At 55.4% G+C, this 16,709-nt stretch overlaps 3 protein-coding genes across 6 annotated transcripts in view; 2 read left to right on the top strand and 1 right to left on the bottom strand.

Annotated features, from left to right (window-relative positions):
* The window catches only part of kcnj11l (potassium inwardly rectifying channel subfamily J member 11, like), a 2,829-nt gene extending 1,597 nt beyond the window's left edge, over positions 1–1,232 (bottom strand). Inside the window, exons 1-4 of one of the 3 annotated variants that reach the window (XM_086148979.1) lie at positions 1,121–1,232; positions 652–817; positions 266–505; positions 1–197 (exon numbers count right to left, since the gene is read on the bottom strand). The exon at positions 1–197 is cut by the window's left edge and continues 73 nt beyond it. In XM_086148979.1, coding sequence (XP_086005105.1) covers positions 1–197; positions 266–505; positions 652–810 — 596 coding nt within the window. In that variant the 5' untranslated portion in view covers positions 811–817; positions 1,121–1,232. Of the gene's footprint in view, positions 198–265; positions 574–651; positions 818–1,120 lie in introns of those variants that run through there. The other 2 variants (XM_086148980.1, XM_086148981.1) reach the window with 2 other exon arrangements.
* Positions 1,233–3,699: 2,467 nt separating this feature from the next.
* LOC147232261 (uncharacterized) lies at positions 3,700–10,025 on the top strand. Its single transcript, XM_086148977.1, has 13 exons — positions 3,700–3,885; positions 4,283–4,376; positions 4,482–4,569; positions 4,660–5,017; positions 5,095–5,188; positions 5,558–5,645; positions 6,479–6,782; positions 6,924–7,017; positions 7,942–8,029; positions 8,252–8,570; positions 8,657–8,750; positions 8,863–8,950; positions 9,064–10,025. The coding sequence occupies exons 1-13, from the start codon at positions 3,825–3,827 to the stop codon at positions 9,607–9,609; spliced, it is 2,316 nt and encodes a 771-aa protein (XP_086005103.1). The 5' UTR covers positions 3,700–3,824; the 3' UTR covers positions 9,610–10,025.
* A 2,947-nt stretch (positions 10,026–12,972) lies between these two features.
* On the top strand, positions 12,973–16,506 carry LOC147232260 (protein FAM3C-like). Of its 2 annotated transcripts, XM_086148743.1 has the most exons (11): positions 12,973–13,198; positions 13,359–13,477; positions 13,866–13,898; positions 14,159–14,227; positions 14,345–14,404; positions 14,530–14,635; positions 14,710–14,768; positions 14,839–14,889; positions 15,004–15,088; positions 15,332–15,458; positions 15,820–16,506. In XM_086148743.1, the coding sequence occupies exons 3-11, from the start codon at positions 13,874–13,876 to the stop codon at positions 15,907–15,909; spliced, it is 672 nt and encodes a 223-aa protein (XP_086004869.1). In that variant the 5' UTR covers positions 12,973–13,198; positions 13,359–13,477; positions 13,866–13,873; the 3' UTR covers positions 15,910–16,506. The 2 variants fall into 2 exon arrangements, with proteins under 2 accessions (XP_086004869.1, XP_086004868.1); XM_086148742.1 differs by having other exon boundaries at positions 12,973–13,477.
* The last annotated feature ends 203 nt before the right edge of the window (positions 16,507–16,709 follow it).

Genomic DNA, 16,709 nt, shown 5'->3' with positions numbered 1-16,709 from the left:
CCGTTGCGCGGCGCGATGACGGCGTTCCTGGAGAAGATGAGCGTCTCGGCGCGGCGGTTGGCCTGCGCCGTCTTCATGAAGACGCAGCCCAGCATGACGGCGTTGATGATCAGGCCCAGGATGTTCTGGATGATCAGCACGGTGATGGCGAGCGGGCACTCCTCCGTCACCATCCTGCCCCCGAAGCCGATGGTCACCTGGAGACCACAGGAGGCCGTGAGCCCCGAGCCGGGCGCCGCCCTCCCGTCCGCCCGGGCCTCCTCACCTGCACCTCGATGGAGAACAGGAAGGCGGAGGTGAAGGAGTGGATGGCGGTGACGCAGGGGGCGGGGCCGGGACCCCCCGACGGGTCCCGCGGCTCCAGGTCTCCGTGGGCGAAGGCCAGGAGCCACCACACCATGGCGAAGAGCATCCACGAGCACAGGAACGCCGAGGTGAAGATGAGGAGGGAGTGCTGCCACTTCAGGTCCACCATGGTGGTGAAGACGTCCTGCAGGAAGCGACCCTGAGACGCAGGAGCACAGCGGTCAGCCTCCGCTGGGACGGGGGCTGGGAGTTGTAGTCCTAGCTCTACTGTTGTTAGCATCGGTAGCCCAAGGTTAGCAATGTACAGAAGCCTGTGTGTGTGTGTGTGTGTGTGAGAGGCTCCACCTGCTCCCTGATGTTCTTGTGGGCCACATTGCAGGAGCCGGTCTTGGTGATGAAGCGGGCCCTCTGGGACCTGCACCTGCTGCGGTTCGGCTGGTTCTGGTCCTCGGCCAACCGGGTCAGCAGGAAGCCGTCCGGCAGGAGACCCTTCCTCGCCAACATGGTGCTGCTGCCAACACACACACACACACACACACACACACACACACACACACACACACACACACACACACACACATATCTCTATTTTCTACGTGGTCCATTTCATCTCTAATGACGTTTGATGTTTTATTCAAATTGAGTTAAGTCCGCCTAGTTCTCGATTTAAAAATATTTCGTATTTAAACACACACGCAGCACTGGCAGCCGTCGACGCTGATAATTGATCACTCGAGTGATCAGCCTGATCGGGTCGTCGTCACGTCGCGGCAAGGAGAGAGAGGAAGAAGACGTGCTCGGCGGCGGTCGATACCTGGTCGGGCGAGCGGTTATCCGGTGGATGTAACGGCGGCGCGGGTCGACGAGAGGAAGACGCGCTCCATCGCTTCCGCCGGGATGTTTGTCCCGCAGCGTCAATGACAGCCGTCAAGTTCCCGTAGGAGGGAGTCACACACTTCCGGTGATTCCTTCAAAGTAAAAGGCTCCGTATTCGTCACCGATGCAAACGGCGGATCTGATCCCGGTAAAAACACGAACACGAGTGTGGAGTTTGAGTGTGTTGAAAGACCAAAATACGGAATAACTCGATGCAAAACAATCATTTTTCTATTACATTTTATTTTTCAGATAAAAACAGCTACTCGATTATATCAATTCTTTGCTGTTTTTAAGAAGCTCTGTATTTCTTTACGAATCACCTTTTTATCTCCCAACGCGATTCCACAAAGTATTTCTGAAAGTATTTCCAAAAACACTCTGAAAACAGCTGCGTGTCGCTTCCGGTGCGGTGACACTACGCGCTCTTGACGGCCGCTCGGCGCCCGCGGGAAGCTGAGGCTGCGCGGTGGCTCCCCGCCGCTAGGGGGCGCCAGACAGCAGCGGTCCGACTGAAGCCCACTCGTGAAGGACAGAGGGACACCAGGGCCCTTCAGATCTGGACCAGACTGAGAAGGACCAGACCTCCGACAGAGCTCGGGTCCGCGGCGGAGTTCTTCGGGCTCCGGCTTCATGGGGCTTGGACCGAAGATCAGGGTTTGGTACAAACTGGACCTGGACTTGAGGGTTATTCCGGGGTCCACTTCGATTCCCAAGACCGTGAACGGGAACCCAGAACCTCCTTCACCTGAGAGTCCAGCTCCAGAGGGAGAGGGAGGTCCTTCACCTCTGGATCTCCGTAAAAGGAGACCTGACCTCCTGCTCTGTCTGGAGGGCCGGCCCTCACTCAGAACTTCTGAGATGATGCCTGCTTGTGATGGGAGGACCACGTTCATCCTCCCTGTTACAGAGGAGCCTCAGAAGCTCCTGAGAAATAATGAGCTGATGTGAGGACAATAAGACAAGATAAATCTCAGTGAAGTTCCTTTGTCACAGCAGCATAACTGTTATAATGTCAACAAAAAGGAAATAGATATTAATAGTGAGACAAATAAATCCATCAAGAAATAGACGGCAGACAAAAACAACAACATCACGGATTTCTTCCCTCAGCTGCAGGGAATCTTCAAATCTTTGTACTTAAGACTTTAAAACACTTGATAGCCTTAACCTTGACAATTTATATTTTATTGTATTTCTTATTCTCCCTCCTTCCTACTATCATCTATTATTGTTATGTTTTTGCTTGAAACTCTGGCAAAACAATTTCCTTCGGGATAAATAAAGTTGTTCTCATCTCATCTCATCTCTCATGTCATGACAATGGACGACATCAAGGAACAGTGAGGATGAAAAACACACAGCCGGAGCAAAACAACAATAGAAATAGTGACAGAAATAAATAGCAATGAATAAAATAAATACACAAAAATAGGCAGGATGTGCGCTGGCCGGGACACACAAGGAGACGAGAGACAGCGGAGTGAGGACGTGATGTGAGTGGGTGAGTGGGTGAGGTGGCGAGTGGGGAAGGATGGAATTGTGGAGGCCACTCAGTGGTGTGTCGTGGCCCGGCGAGATGTCCGTGGGCACAAAGGAGCGTCTGATGAACCGGCGGCCGAAGGAGCTGCACGTTTGTCCGGCTGGCGGCGCAGGGTTGGGGGTCCAGGACAGCTGGCGGTTTGTCCTTCACCCTCCTCACCACCACCCACTGGAGATGGTTGGACCATTGGACCAGGTTCAGTCCCACCTCGGAGCTGGTTTTCCTCGCTATCTTATTGACCTTATTGACCTCTGCGGTCCCAACCCAACCCCAGAAGAGCTCCGGTTCCCACGGACAGCTGGAAGGTCTTGAGGAGCATCAGAAGGCTGGACCTTCATGATGCCATGGTCTCCTCCGGCCGGCTGGAGGTCTGGGCCGCCGCCGCGGAGAACCGCGTTTATACCCAAAAGATATGAAAGCACCGAGCCGTCCGTCCGCAACCGGAAGTCGAGCTTCGTCCGGCGCGGATCCGGGGCGTCGGCGCGCTCCTCCGCCTCACCGGGACGTCCCGCGGGGGCGGCTCCTCCGCTAAACCCCGCCCCTCCCGGGCGGCGGGTGCGGGCGGCTCGCAGCGAGCGCTCCTCGCCTGCTCCCCGGAGGAGTCTCCGTCCAGGCTCGCCCCGGTAACGGCACCGAACACCGGACACCGGACACCGGGCCCGCCCGCGCGCGCGCCGCCGGTGCGAGACAATGTGAGGCGTCGGAGGCGGCGAGCCGTCGGAGAGAACGGAAGCGGAAGCCGGGGAGCGGAGCGCGGCGGCGCCTCGTTCGGTGTTAGCCGCTCCGGCTAGCTCTCCGGCCCCGGGACCGCGGGGGCTGACGGGAGCGCGCAGCCTCCCGGGACGCGGCGGCGGCGGCGGCGGCGGCGCGGCCCCGGGGACCCCCGACCGGGACCGCGGATGGACGGACGGCCCGCCGACTCTCCCCCGGTTAGCCTACGGGATCCGGGGCTAGCTAGCTAGCATCGGGCCTGAGGAGCAGCAGCAGCATCCCGCCCCTTTCCCTCTTCCCTCTTCCCTCTTTACCTCCTTCCCTCCTCCCTTCCTTCCCTCCTTCCTTCCCTCCTTCCTTCCCTCCTCCCTCCTAGCGGGGCTTCTCCATGGTTACCATGGAGTCCGCCTTGAACCCGCTGCCGCACATCTCCGAGAACTCCTACAAGAGTAAGTGTGTGTGTGTGTGGTGTGTCTTTGTGTGTATGTGTCTGTCTGTCTGTGTATGCTCACCTGTCTCTGTGTTTGTGTGTCTGTTCATATGTCTCTTTGTTTATGTGTGTGTGTATGTTTATCTGCCTATGTGTGTGTGTGTGTCTGTCTGTGGGTCTTTTGGTCTGTGTGTGTGTGTGTGTGGGGGGGGGGGGGGGGTCTGTATGTCTTTCTCTTTGTATACGTGTGTGTATGTGTGTGTGTGTGTCTGTCTGTGCATGTTTATCTGCCTCTGTGTGTGTGTGTGTGTGTGTGTGTGTGTGTGTGCTTGTCTGTGTATGTTTATCTGCCTGTGTGTGTGTCTGTCTGTGGGTCTTTGTGTGTGTGTGAACCTGCTGACCTTTGACCCCCGCAGTGACAGAGGAGGACGTGAAGCGGCTGATCGAGTTCCGGGCCTCCAACGAGGCGCTCTTCACAGGGAAGAGGAACTCGGCCAAGATCGCCTGGAGGTACGTGGAAGCTAGCTAGCTAGCCGGTGGGAAGAACCCGTGTGTCCTGCAGGCGCGTCACATGACTCGCGTCACATGATCCGCTTCCCCCGCCTCCCCCCGCAGCACCATCCTGAAGGGCCTGGGGCTGGAGGGGAAGCTGACGGCCGAGCAGATCGCCAAGAAGTGGGACAACCTGAGGACCAAGTACAAGGTAGGCAGGCGGTGGCGCCCCCCGACGGCCACGCCCCCTGAGACCACGCCCCCTGAGGCCACGCCCCCTGTAACACCTGGGCCGTTGCAGGACCTGAAGCAGCCCTACCAGGGCCAGGAGCATGGCGGTGGCGGCGGAGGCGGAGGCGGCGGCGGCGGCGGCGGAGTGGAGTCGTGGCCCTGGTTCCACATCATGGACGAGGCCATGCAGGGCCGGCTCTATAACAGCAGCCTGGTCCTGAGCCCCGGCAACGCCGGTCACCGTGGCAACGGGCAGCCCGCCCACCACCAGGAGAGCACGGACATCCTGGAGTTCCTCATCAAGACGGAGATGGAGGACACGGTGGCGGCCGAGAGCGGCGAGGGCCTCGGCGGGATCCGTGGCGAGGCGGCGCCGGCGGAGGGCGTCCCCATGGGCTGGAGGAGGATGAGCGAGTGCTCCTACAAAAGTAGGCGGAGCCCGGCGGCCCCAGGGGAGTCACCTGACCAGGCGCCGCCCTCACGCCGCTCTGTCTCCTCCCTCCAGTGACGGAGTCGGAGACGGAGAGGATGATCAAGCTCCGCGCTGCCAACGAGGCGCTCTTCACCGGCAGGAAGCACTCGGCCAAGCCGGCCTGGAGGTGAGGCTCCGCCCCCCACGCCCTCTGAGCACGCTCAGTGGCAGCGCCCGCATCGGCCATGATGGTTTGATCTGCTTGTCGTGCTCGAACCTCATCTCCAGAGGGTTCCTCCATGTTCTCCTCCTTGAGTCCATGAATCTTCACTGGTCCCTGGAGAACCAATGTGTGTGTGTGTGTGTGTGTGTATGTATATGTGCGTGTATGTGTGTGTGTGTGAGAGAGAGAGAGGGTGGCAGGTTGGATGATTGACAGCTGAACCGTCCTGGTTAAACCCCGCCCCCAGCTCCAGCGGCGGTTGGCTCCGCTGTGTCGTGGTGAGAAGGTGGTTCCGGCAGGACCTGGTCCTGACGCTGCTCCTGGTGTGTGCAGGTCCATCCTGTACGAGCTGGGCCTGCAGGGGAAGCTGACCACCGAGCAGCTCGCCAAGAAGTGGGACAACCTGAAGAGGAGGTACAAGGTGCGAACCCCCTTCCCGTCCCCCGGCTTCTGACCCGAGTGTTGGAGCTTCTGGACGCTGCGCGAGATGTTCAGGAGGCTCAGTGAGCATTAGAGCTCGTTGGGTCCGGGGCCTCCTAGACCAGGGGTCGGCAACCTTAACACCCAAAGAGCCATTTGGACCCGGTTTCCTCGGAAAGAAAACACTGGGAGCCGCAATTACTTTTTGACGTCTAAAATAAAGGTACCACTGTATATAATGCTTTTTATCACCTTTACACTTTGTATAAACAAGTGTGTTGCTTCTGAAATTCACAAAGTATTACAGAGAAAATTACATTTTATTGATGTAATGAACTCATTTTGAGCTTTGGGCTTTCAGAGCGTGTAGCGGAGCCTTGACCTGAATTTTAAAAATAAATCGAGAAAAAATCACTGTCAGTAAACAATAAAAAATAAATATTAGCAAAATATCTTCATAAATATCTATTTTACCTGGTTTTTGGGACTTCCTGAACTTCTGCACACAGCATCTGCTAATCAGAACTTTACCGGCTGGCGGGTTTACCGGCTTCCACAAGTGTGGCGAAAATTAATAAATATCATTTTATTTAATATTTCAAGATCACAATAATCTTCCAACTTAGACCTAAAAGTTAAAAAAAGGAATATTCAATTGAATATTTATAATATATATACCCGAGCCGCTCGGAGCCGCAGTGTAAAGATGGAAGAGCCGCGGGTTGCCGACCCCTGGTGTAGAACATCTCCAGAAGTGTTTGAGTCCACGTGCGGCGTCCCTGCTCGGACCTCCTGTGTGGTGTTGAGATGCAGAAGAAGCGTGTTCCTCCCCAGGAGCTGAAGTTCCCGGCCCGCGGCGTGGACTCCAACCCCAGCTCCTGGCCCTGGTTCTACCGCATGAACGACGCCATGGAGGGCCGCTTCGCCGGCGCCGCCCCCATCCTCACGCCCGTCGTGGAGGACGAGGACGAGGACTGCGAGCCGCTGTCGCCCCCCCCCAGGAAACGGGCCCGCCGGAACCGGGGCGGCATGGCGGAGTTCCTGACCGAGTCGGAGATGGACCTGCTGGTGGACGGAGAGGACAAGAACGGATCCTCGGGCCTCGGGGACCTGCATCGCATGGAGTTCACCTACAAACGTGAGGGGCCGGGCTCAACCCCGACACACACACACACACACACACACACACACACACTGCTGGCTCTGACCTGCTAACACACATAAATACACACACATACCACCAGCTTGGTGTGGAGATGAACGTGTCCTCCTGTCACAGTGACTGAAGACGACACCAGGAGGCTCATCGAGCTCAGAGCCGCTAACGAGGGGCTCTTCACTGGGAGGAGGAACACTGCCAAACCTGCATGGAGGTACACACACACACACACACACACACACACACACACACACACACACACACAGCTAGACTAGAATGGAGGTGTACACACACACACACATCTAGACTAGAATGGAAGTACAAACACACACAGCTAAACCTGCATGGAGGTACACACACACACACACACAGCTAGACTAGAATGGAAGCACACACACACACACAGCTAAACCTGAATGGAGGTGTACACACAAACACACACATCTAGACTAGAATGGAAGTACAAACACACACACAGCTAAACCTGCATGGAGGTACACACACACACACACACACACACACAGCTAGACTAGAATGGAAGTACAAACACACACAGCTAAACCTGCATGGAGGTACACACACACACACACACAGCTAGACTAGAATGGAAGCACACACACACACACAGCTAAACCTGAATGGAGGTGTACACACAAACACACACATCTAGACTAGAATGGAAGTACAAACACACACACAGCTAAACCTGAATGGAAGTACACACACACATACATAGCTAAACCTGTATGGAGGTACATACACACAAACACAGTTAAACCTAAATGGAGGTGTACACACACTCTGTGTGTGTGTGTGTGTGTGTGCGTGCGTGAGCGTGTGTATCAGAAAAGTGTCTGATCAGCTTCCTGTTGTTTGATCACATAATGGTTGTTGTGACTGAAGAGCGCACACACACACACACACACACACACACATATGCATGCACTACCACACACTCACTCACACACACACATTCACATACATATACACACACACTCAATCACTCACTCGCTCACTCTCTGGCACACTCATGCACACACACACACACACACACACACACACACACACACACAGCTAAACCTGAATGGAGGTACACACACACTTCCTAAGCTGTGTGTGTGTGTGTGTGTGTGTGCAGGGGCATTGTCAAGGAGCTGGGTCTCCAGGGGAAGATCACTCCTGACCAGGTGGCCAAGAAGTGGGACAACCTGAAGACCAAGTTTAAGGTGACACATGTGGACCAGGAGGACCTTCTGGTTCATCAGGGTCTGTGCCAGGTTCTCTGTGGTGTCCATGGAGAATCACCAGGTTCTCTGTGGTGTCCATGGAGAACCACCAGGTTCTCCATGGTGTCCCAGGAGATCCGCCCAATGTTCCTTGTCAACCAGTGTTGGATGTAGAACATGTGAAGGTTGTAGAAGCAGCTGGTTGACGTTCGCCTCCCTCAGGACCTGAAGTTCCCCCCGCGAGGGATGGAAGCCCAGACCAACCCGGCCTCCTGGCCGTGGTTCCAGCTGATGAGCGACGCCCTGGAGGGCCGCCTGCAGGGGAAGGCTCCCCGCGTCACGCCGCTCTGGTCCGGCGAGGAGGACGCCGTCCTGGCGGCGTCGCCGGTGGGCGACAGGGACCTCCTGCTGGCGGAGCGCGGCGGCGCGGCGGAGCTGGAGAGCGTGGCGGGCGGGGACGGCGCCGAGGCCGACGCCACCGTCACCTACATCGACGCCAGCGGCGAGGAGTGCTCGGCGCCCTCCGACCTCTCCTACAAGAGTAAGAGCCGCCGCTCCTTCTTCTTCTGTGGTCTCGGAGGTCACGTGACCTTAACCGGCCTCTGCTCCGCCCTGTGACGGCGCCAGTGAGCGACCACGACACCCGCAGGATGATCCGCCTCAGGGCCGCCAACGAGGCGCTCTTCACCGGCAGGAGGAACGCCGCCAAGGCCGCGTGGAAGTAGGACCGTCATTCTGAAAGGACCTGCGGCCGGGCGACTGTGTGTGTGTGTGTGTGTCAGCTCAGTGACTGTGTGTGTGTGTGTGTGTGTGTGTGTGTGTGTGTGTGTCAGGGCCATCCTGAAGGAGCTGGGCCTGCAGGGGAAGATCTCCACCTACCAGATGGCCAAGAAGTGGGACAACCTGAAGAGGAGGTACAAGGTAGGCCTCCTCCCGTCCTGATGCTTCTCCACTGCTTCTGGGTGAAGCTCTCGTCCTGTGGGGGCGGGGCTTAGGGCCGGAGGGGGCGGAGCTTAACTCCTGTCTTCTCCAAGGACCTGAAGTACCCCCCCGTGGGGATGGAGAGCATGGCGGACGGCGCCGCCTCCTGGCCGTGGTTCCACCTGATGAACGAGGCCATGGAGGGCCGGCTGGCGAGCGGCGCCCCCCTCCTGGCGCCCGTCACCCACGACGACGAGCGCCACCCCTCCCCCGCCCCCCGCCACCGCGCCCGCTCCGCCCCTCCCCCGCCCTCCTCCTCCGACTACGCCCAGGAGGCGTTCTGCGACGGCGGCGGCGAGCAGACCCGGCGGGCGGAGGAGGCGTGCGAGGGCCCGCTGGGCGCGGCCGAGCGGGAGTGGGAGCTGGTGGAACGCGAGCGGGCGGCGCTGGAGCGCGAGCGCGAGATGGTGGACGGCGAGCGGGCGGCGCTGGAGCGCGAGCGCGCCGCGCTGCAGGCCGAGCGCTTGTGGCTGGAGCGCGAGCGGGCGGCACTGGAACGGGACCGGGCCATGGTGGACCAGGAGCGAGCGGCGCTGGACCAACGGGCCCTGATGCTCAACTCCGTGGGCCACCCGGGGCACCTCAACGCACTCTTGTAGGCGCCGCCGCCGCCGCCGCCGAGTCCTCAGCGGCCGGGCCCACGGTACCGCCGCCAGGGAACCGGGGAACCCGCAGGATCAGGACCACGCGGTGACCCGGTTCCTCCTCCTCTCCACCCGGGAGGCCCGCCGGCTCGGGTGGAGCTCAGAAGAACAGGCCCTGCTCTCAGCGGGCCTCTGGACCCGCGGGCGGCGCCGAGCCGACCCCGGACCAGAACCTACGCCGAGAAGAACTCTTTTGTATTTATTTGCAGCGGGTGGAGGACGGGCAGCAGCGCTCTGACACCTGTGGTTCCTGCATCAGTGAAGTTAGCTTTCAGGTGGACACCAGCACTCAGCAGTGATTGATCAGCCGTGATTGGTTGATGGTCAGCGATCAGTCAAAAATAAAAAAGTCTGAAGTGGTTTTTAATCCATCACTTTTTTCTGAATCAAAGTTCTTCCAGCTCTTCAGTGTCTGTGTCACCGGGGGTGACAGGCCGAAGTGCCTCTTAGAGTGAACCCAAGGAAAACCCAGGCAGAGGGAACCATTTTAATTTCGGTTCCCTGTCTGACCTCGTCCGTCAGCCTGTCCATCACCACTGCAGACAAGAAGGGGCTCCGAGCTGATCCCCGATGAAGTCCCACCTCCACCTTGAACTTCTCTGTCACACCTACAGCGCACCTCACCACCGTCTTACAGCGAGCATACATGTCCTGCACCGGTCTAACATATTTCTCAGCCCCTCCAGACTTCCTCATACAATACTGGAGCTCCTCACCCTGTCGTATGCTTTTTCTAGATCAACAAAGGTACAATGAAGCTCCTTTTGACCACTGAACTGCTCTACCCGCTTTCTCAAAGCAGATGCTGTATCTGTAGTCCTCTCTCCAGGCATGAAGCCATACTGCTGCTCACAAATGCTGGAGTTTCCACTCCTCTTTCCCAGACCTTCATTGCATGGCTCATCAACTTTATCCCTCTCTAGTTACTGCAATTCTTTACATCCCCTTATTCTTAAAAAAACCATCACACTTCTTTTCCAAATCCTTGGACTTGTGTCTGCTCTCTTCAGTCCCCTCAATGTCCCACTTTTTTTTCTACATGTACTCCTGCATCTCCACATTCCACCATCACGTCTCCTCATCCACGTTCCTTCCAGATGACACACCAGGTCTTCTATCCGTCCCTGATCACATTGGTTGTAGTGGTTAGCAAAGCATGTAATAACTTTGATCAGAGGGAGAACACGGACCACATGAACTGCGACCGAGATTCTTCTCGATCCTCCGCCGGGTTTGTCTTCCATCCAGGAAGTCCTCTGTCAGTCATTGGCATCGGCCGGACAGAAGAAAGCATCAACGTATCCATAAATGCTCATGTCACGACAGGCGACTACGGCAGGTTCACCTGCTCTAAACTACATCTTTAGTGGAGACTCTTGTAAGTGGGAAAGAGTGTTTTTATGGCTTTGTCTTGGACATCTGTTTACAGGGACAGTGAGTGTGTTTACAGAGACACAGTAGGAACTAGCCTTTCCTCTTTGGGTCAGAAGCTGGTCACAGGAAGAGCAAAACATCCTACACAGGAAGTCATGGGCGCATGACAGTTACATCACATTACATTCCAGTCATTTGGCAGACGCTTTTATCCAAAGCCACAATTCAGTCTCCAAAGATCTAAAGTACCAGGAGTCGGAAGTCAGAAGTGGCCGCTCAACCAAATAGCCACCTCAGAACCGCATACATAGCTGTACATACATACATTTCTTTGTTTGTTTGTTTCGGGGGGAGGTTGGAGGCTAAGAGCGATGAGTGTGATTAGTACGTTGTCCATTACATAAGTTACATAAGCTTTCCATTACATGAGTATGTAGATTTTCCATTGCAGTCCTCTTCATCTTCCTTGTCACCAGAGTCATCCTACAAACCACCATCCTATGCTGTCTGGCTACACTCTCACCTACAACTACTTTGCAGTCACTGATCTCTTTCAGGTTACCCCGTCTATACAAGATGTAGTCTACCTGTGTGCTCCTACCTCCGCTCTTATAAGTTACCCTATGTTCCTGTTTTTTCTGGAAAAAAGTGTTCACTACAGCCATTTCCATCCTTTTTCAAAAGTCTACCACCATCTGTCCCTCTGCATTCCTATCCTGGATACCAAATCTGCCCATCACTTCTTCATCCCCTCTATCGCCTTCACCGACATGTCCATTGAAGTCTGCACCAATGACCACTCTCTCATTTCTGGGAATATTCTGCATCACTTCATCCAACTCATTCCAGAACTTCTCCTTCTCCTCAGCTTCACATCCCACCTGTGGTTCATAGCCACTAACAACATTGAGCATCACACCTTCGATTTCCAGTTTCAGACTCATCAGTCTATCTGACATTCTTTTCACCTCTAGGACGTTCCTAACAAACTCCTCCTTCAAGATAACTCCTACTCCATTTCTCTTCCTGTCAGCACCATAATAGTACAACTTAAAGCTGCTCCTAAGCTTCTAGCCTTACTACCTTTCCACCTGGTCTCCTGGACACACAGTATATCCACCTTCCTTCTCTGCATCATGTCCACCAACTCTCTACCTTCTCCTGTCATAGTCCCAATATTCAAAGTCCCTCCTCTCAGTCCCAGACTCTTTCCTTTCCTCCTCTGTGTCTCCTTCTTTGACCTCCAGTAGCCCAGTTTCCATTAGTTCCCTGTAGGTCATTGTTGGGAAGCCGGGCCTCCAGCCATCTGGTGCCAGATCGTCACTTTGATTTGCATATTTGGTTTGGCGGCAGTTGGATGGGCAGGTCCTCCAGGCGCCGGCAGGGGGCTCAGAGAACCAGTGGAGGAGCAGCCACGGCGCTCAGCTGAGTCATGTGACCTGACCGGACCGGACCAACAAGCCCCGCCCCCTCGCCACCAAACAGGAAGTGGAAGTTAGACTGGTGGAGCCAGTTGAACATCAAGCCAGAGCAAGGTACCTCCTCAGAAATGGGCACAACCACCCCCACACACACATGCACACACACACATGCACACACACACACGCCTGGTTGTGGTTCTGGACCCTGCTGTACACCTGGTTTGGTGTGTGTGTGTGTGTGAGTGTGTGTCCGTCTCCACAGTGGACGTTCAGGACCAGGATCTGAGAGGAGGATGTTGATACATAAATCATCAGAACAAATATTGACTCAGATGACAAGTGGAGGTATGCGTGTGTGTGTGTGTGTGTGTGTGTGTGTGTGTGTGTCACACACTCTGGACTCTGATCTCCACGGCACCTGATTGGCTGAGAGGCCTCCATCAAGGGAGGAGGAACCGGGTGGACCTGTGCATCATCTCGCAGGTGAAGCCTCCTGTCCACCATCCTGTCTTCATGTGTCCTTCTGTCACTGGTCTCTGCTGATCTGAGCAGCGCTGCAGAGGTGGGCGTGATGTTCTCCTGGGACCAGGATCTGGAGGTCTGAGCATCACTCAGAGCTGATGATGCAGCAGGTTCTCTGCTGAGGCTGCAGGTCCGGAGCCTTCGGCAGCGTCCGGGTGCGGAGGAAACCTCGGCAGTAACGCTTGACTTGTGCTGAGGAGGAGGAGGAGGAGAAGGAGCCGCGGCCCGTAGGTTATTATGGGATGTCTGGGTGGGATCCAGAGCCGACGGTGAATCAGCCGGTCGTTGGAATGACGGCCGGCCCGGTTTTTCCCGTTCGTCCGCTGCGGCGCCCGAATTCTCAGAGCCGGCCGGGGCTGACTTATTCTGCTGTCTCCACGGCAACAGCAAGGCGAGGAGCCTCTGGAGAAGAACCCCGGAGAACGTCGCTCACCTTCATCAGGGCTCCTTGGGTCCTCAATCCTCTTCTGGAACGTCATCCTCCAGGAATATCATCGCTACTGCAAGTACTACCACTACTTTTACTACTGCTGAGACTAGATGCTCTCCGCTTCTATGACACTTCCACACCTTCTGGTTCTAAAGCCCCTTACACTGGAGGACACACACACACACACACACACACACACACACACACACACACACACACACTGCGATGGTGGCAGAGCAGTGCACCAACCAGACCCTCTGGAGAAACTGGGGGTTCACCAGGACACTTGAGGGAATCCAGGGATCCGACCCACAACCTTCTGATTGGAGGGCCGACGCTCTTCTAACCATACTAATACTAATACTGCGAGTACTACTACAACTACTACTAGTAGTACCAGTAGTGGTACTACTATTACTCTTCGGAGTAGCTCATGAATAACATTATCTGCTTTTGCTTCACAGCAGGAACAATGTTGAGGTGGAAAGGCCTGAAAAGTAGGTTCACATCGTTTGTGTGTGTGCCTGTTCTGTAAGTGTGTGTGTGTGTGTGTGTGTGTGTGTGTGTGTGTGTGTGTGTGTGCTATACATGTGAGTCCTGTACATGTGTGTGTGCATGTGCGCTCTGTATGCACGTGTGTGTATGTGTGTTTTGTATGCATGTGTGTGTTTTCCGCATAATATCGGCAACTCATTCATGTGAGCTTTACTAAAACTATTCCCGTGTGTGTGTGTGTGTGTGTGTGTGTGTGTGTCAGAGTTCCTGATGATGGGCGTGGTGTTGTTGTTGCTGGTGTTGGTCCTCCAGCAGCTGGTGGTCCCATCAGGTGAGCGTCGGCCGTGAGGAGAAGGAGCAGGAGGGTCTTGGTCGGACCGAACCATTGCTCTAACGGGGGGTCCGTGGACCGAACCATTGCTCTAACGGGGGTCCGTTCCATTTGCAGGCTGGTCGTTCATTTTGGCCGCTTCGAAGTCCATGGAGGAACCCACCACCGAACCCCCCCGTGAGTCCTCAACGGACAAATGAATGAGCGAATGCATGTGTGTGTGTGTGTGTGTGTGTGTGTGTGTGTGTGTCACACGTGAACGGACGAACGAGCGCTCAAATCCGACGCCCCCCTGTGGACAGGTTTGTGTCCGAAGGCCCCGGACTGTCCCGGCGACCACCTCAGCTTCCACATCCAGAGCGGCGCCGCCAGCGTGGTGGCGCCCAAGATGTGCCTGGAGAGCGAGCTGTAAGCCTCCGCCGGCCCGCGGGCAGAAGGTCCTGGGAGGAGGGGCTTCTGAACATCTGCTGATGTCTCCTCAGGGTGCTGGGCTCCGTCCTCAACAACGCCGGATACGGGATCAACATCGTCATCGTGGACGGTGAGGCGCCGTCCGCCCGTCCGTCCGTCCGTCCGTCTCGGTGTGTGATTGACAGCTGTCCATCCCACAGGACGCAGCGGAGACGTGTTGGACTCCAACCACTTCGACATGTACAGAGGAGGTCGGTGGTGTTCGCCGTGTGTCTTCTGTCACCTCGGTGTCAGTTGTGTGTCCGTGGTGTGTCTTTTGTCACCTTGTCGTGTGTCAGTTGTGCGTTGCGTTTGTTGCTCCGCAGATGTGGCTCCTCTCATCAAGCTGCTGAAGAGCATTCCAGATTGTTCCATTGTTCTGATGGCGTCCTACGACGACCCCGCATCCAAGTGAGGCTCCAACACCGCCGGGTTCTTCAGGAGTTCGCGACGGGTTCTTCAGGGGTACTTAAGAGGTTCCATGGAGGTTCTTCAGGGTAGTTCAGAGGTTCTCTATAGGTTCTTCAGAGGTACCCAAGAAGTTGTCGAGGAGTAGTTTAGAGGTTGTTTGGATCTTCTCCGGGGGTCTCCATTCTCTATTCTAAGGAGTCCTCCTGATAACTTTGTCATGAAGCTCTTCCTCCTCGTCCTCAGGCTGACAGACGAAGCTCGCTCCCTGATTTCTGAGCTTGGAAGCTCCTCCATCAACCTACTGAAGTTCAGGGACAACTGGGTCTTTGCCGGAGGGAAAGGAGTGAACGTAAAGAGCAGCTTTGAGAAGGTGACCTCCTTGACTCTACACCTTCTCTGGACACCACATCTTCCTGTGTGAACGCCATCCCTCTGGTGGGCCACGGAGCTCCTCAAGGCTCTGTCTGGGTTCTTCAGTAGTTCCTCCTCCTCTGAACCCAATGGCTTCCTGCTTCTTCTTGGACCAGAGACTTTGGGCTTTGGTTCTAGCGGACCTTTGTTCTGGTTCCCTGGTGCTTCTCAGCATCACGCTGAGGTGCAGGTGAAGGTGAAGGTGAAGGTGAAGGTGCAGGTGAAGGTGCAGGTGAAGGTGAAGGTGAAGGTGAAGGTGAAGGTGAAGGTGAAGGTGAAGGTGAAGGCTCCAAGCTGATCATACCATCTGTCCATTCCAGTACCTTAAGAATGACAACGTCAAAAACAAATACGAGAACTGGCCCGAGCTGGTGGAGCTGGACGGCTGCATCCCCAAACATCTGGGCTGAAGCAGGAGGTGCTGGGCCGCTGGACCTCCTGCTGAGGAACCCGGAGGAAGTCCAAGAACTGCTTCTAGTTTCTTTGTGCAGAACAGCCTCTGGTAGTGACCTTTGGCCTTTGACCTCCAAGGACAAAAACACTCTCCACTACCGGAGTCTGGAAGTGACCTTCTGCGTCTAGAAATGTTGGGGGACATCTGGGGTCGGGGCTGGTGGGGTGAAGGTTTGGATTAAGAGGTTCTATTAAAGCTGAGGAACGTGTGCAGAGTTACTGCTCCCCTGAAGAACCATCGCGGATCCACGGCTCGTTCTTCTGCCTCGGGGTTCGGATTCTCCATGTCGGACCTCCCGGAGAGGTCGGACGGAACGTGATCTCATGTTTTCCAACGCCATGGCGTGGACGCCGCGCCTCGGACCGTCACGGCGCCTGAAGGTCGTGGATGTTTCAGCTTCGATGTTAAATGTCAAATACTTGTAAAAATAAAATTTATTCATGTTATCATTCAATGATCATCCCACGGTCAGGATTACACTCATAAAGTCACGGTTAAATAGAATATTCATTATCATCACAATAAATAAAGTGTTGATATATGTTGCTTATAAGCTAATAGCTTATTATCCTTGTTTTGATTGAATAATCTATGAACCCGGTCATGCTAACGGATGAGCGACGGTCAGGATGCTACCGATGAATCTGATCATGATGCAAAGATAAAATGATGGAAATACAAATAAAGCGACCGGACACGAGGCGAAGACGTGCGCTCGCCGAGGGGCTTCAGCCGGGCCCAACAATCTTTATTAAA

The sequence above is a fragment of the Fistularia commersonii genome, chromosome 7, assembly GCF_037954325.1.
Source record: "Fistularia commersonii isolate RoL2024-O1a breed Wild chromosome 7, RoL_Fcom_v1.0, whole genome shotgun sequence".
Lineage (NCBI taxonomy): Eukaryota > Metazoa > Chordata > Actinopteri > Syngnathiformes > Fistulariidae > Fistularia > Fistularia commersonii.
The sequence above is the reverse complement of the archived record's forward strand: the minus strand, read 5'-3'. Positions and strand labels throughout refer to the sequence as shown.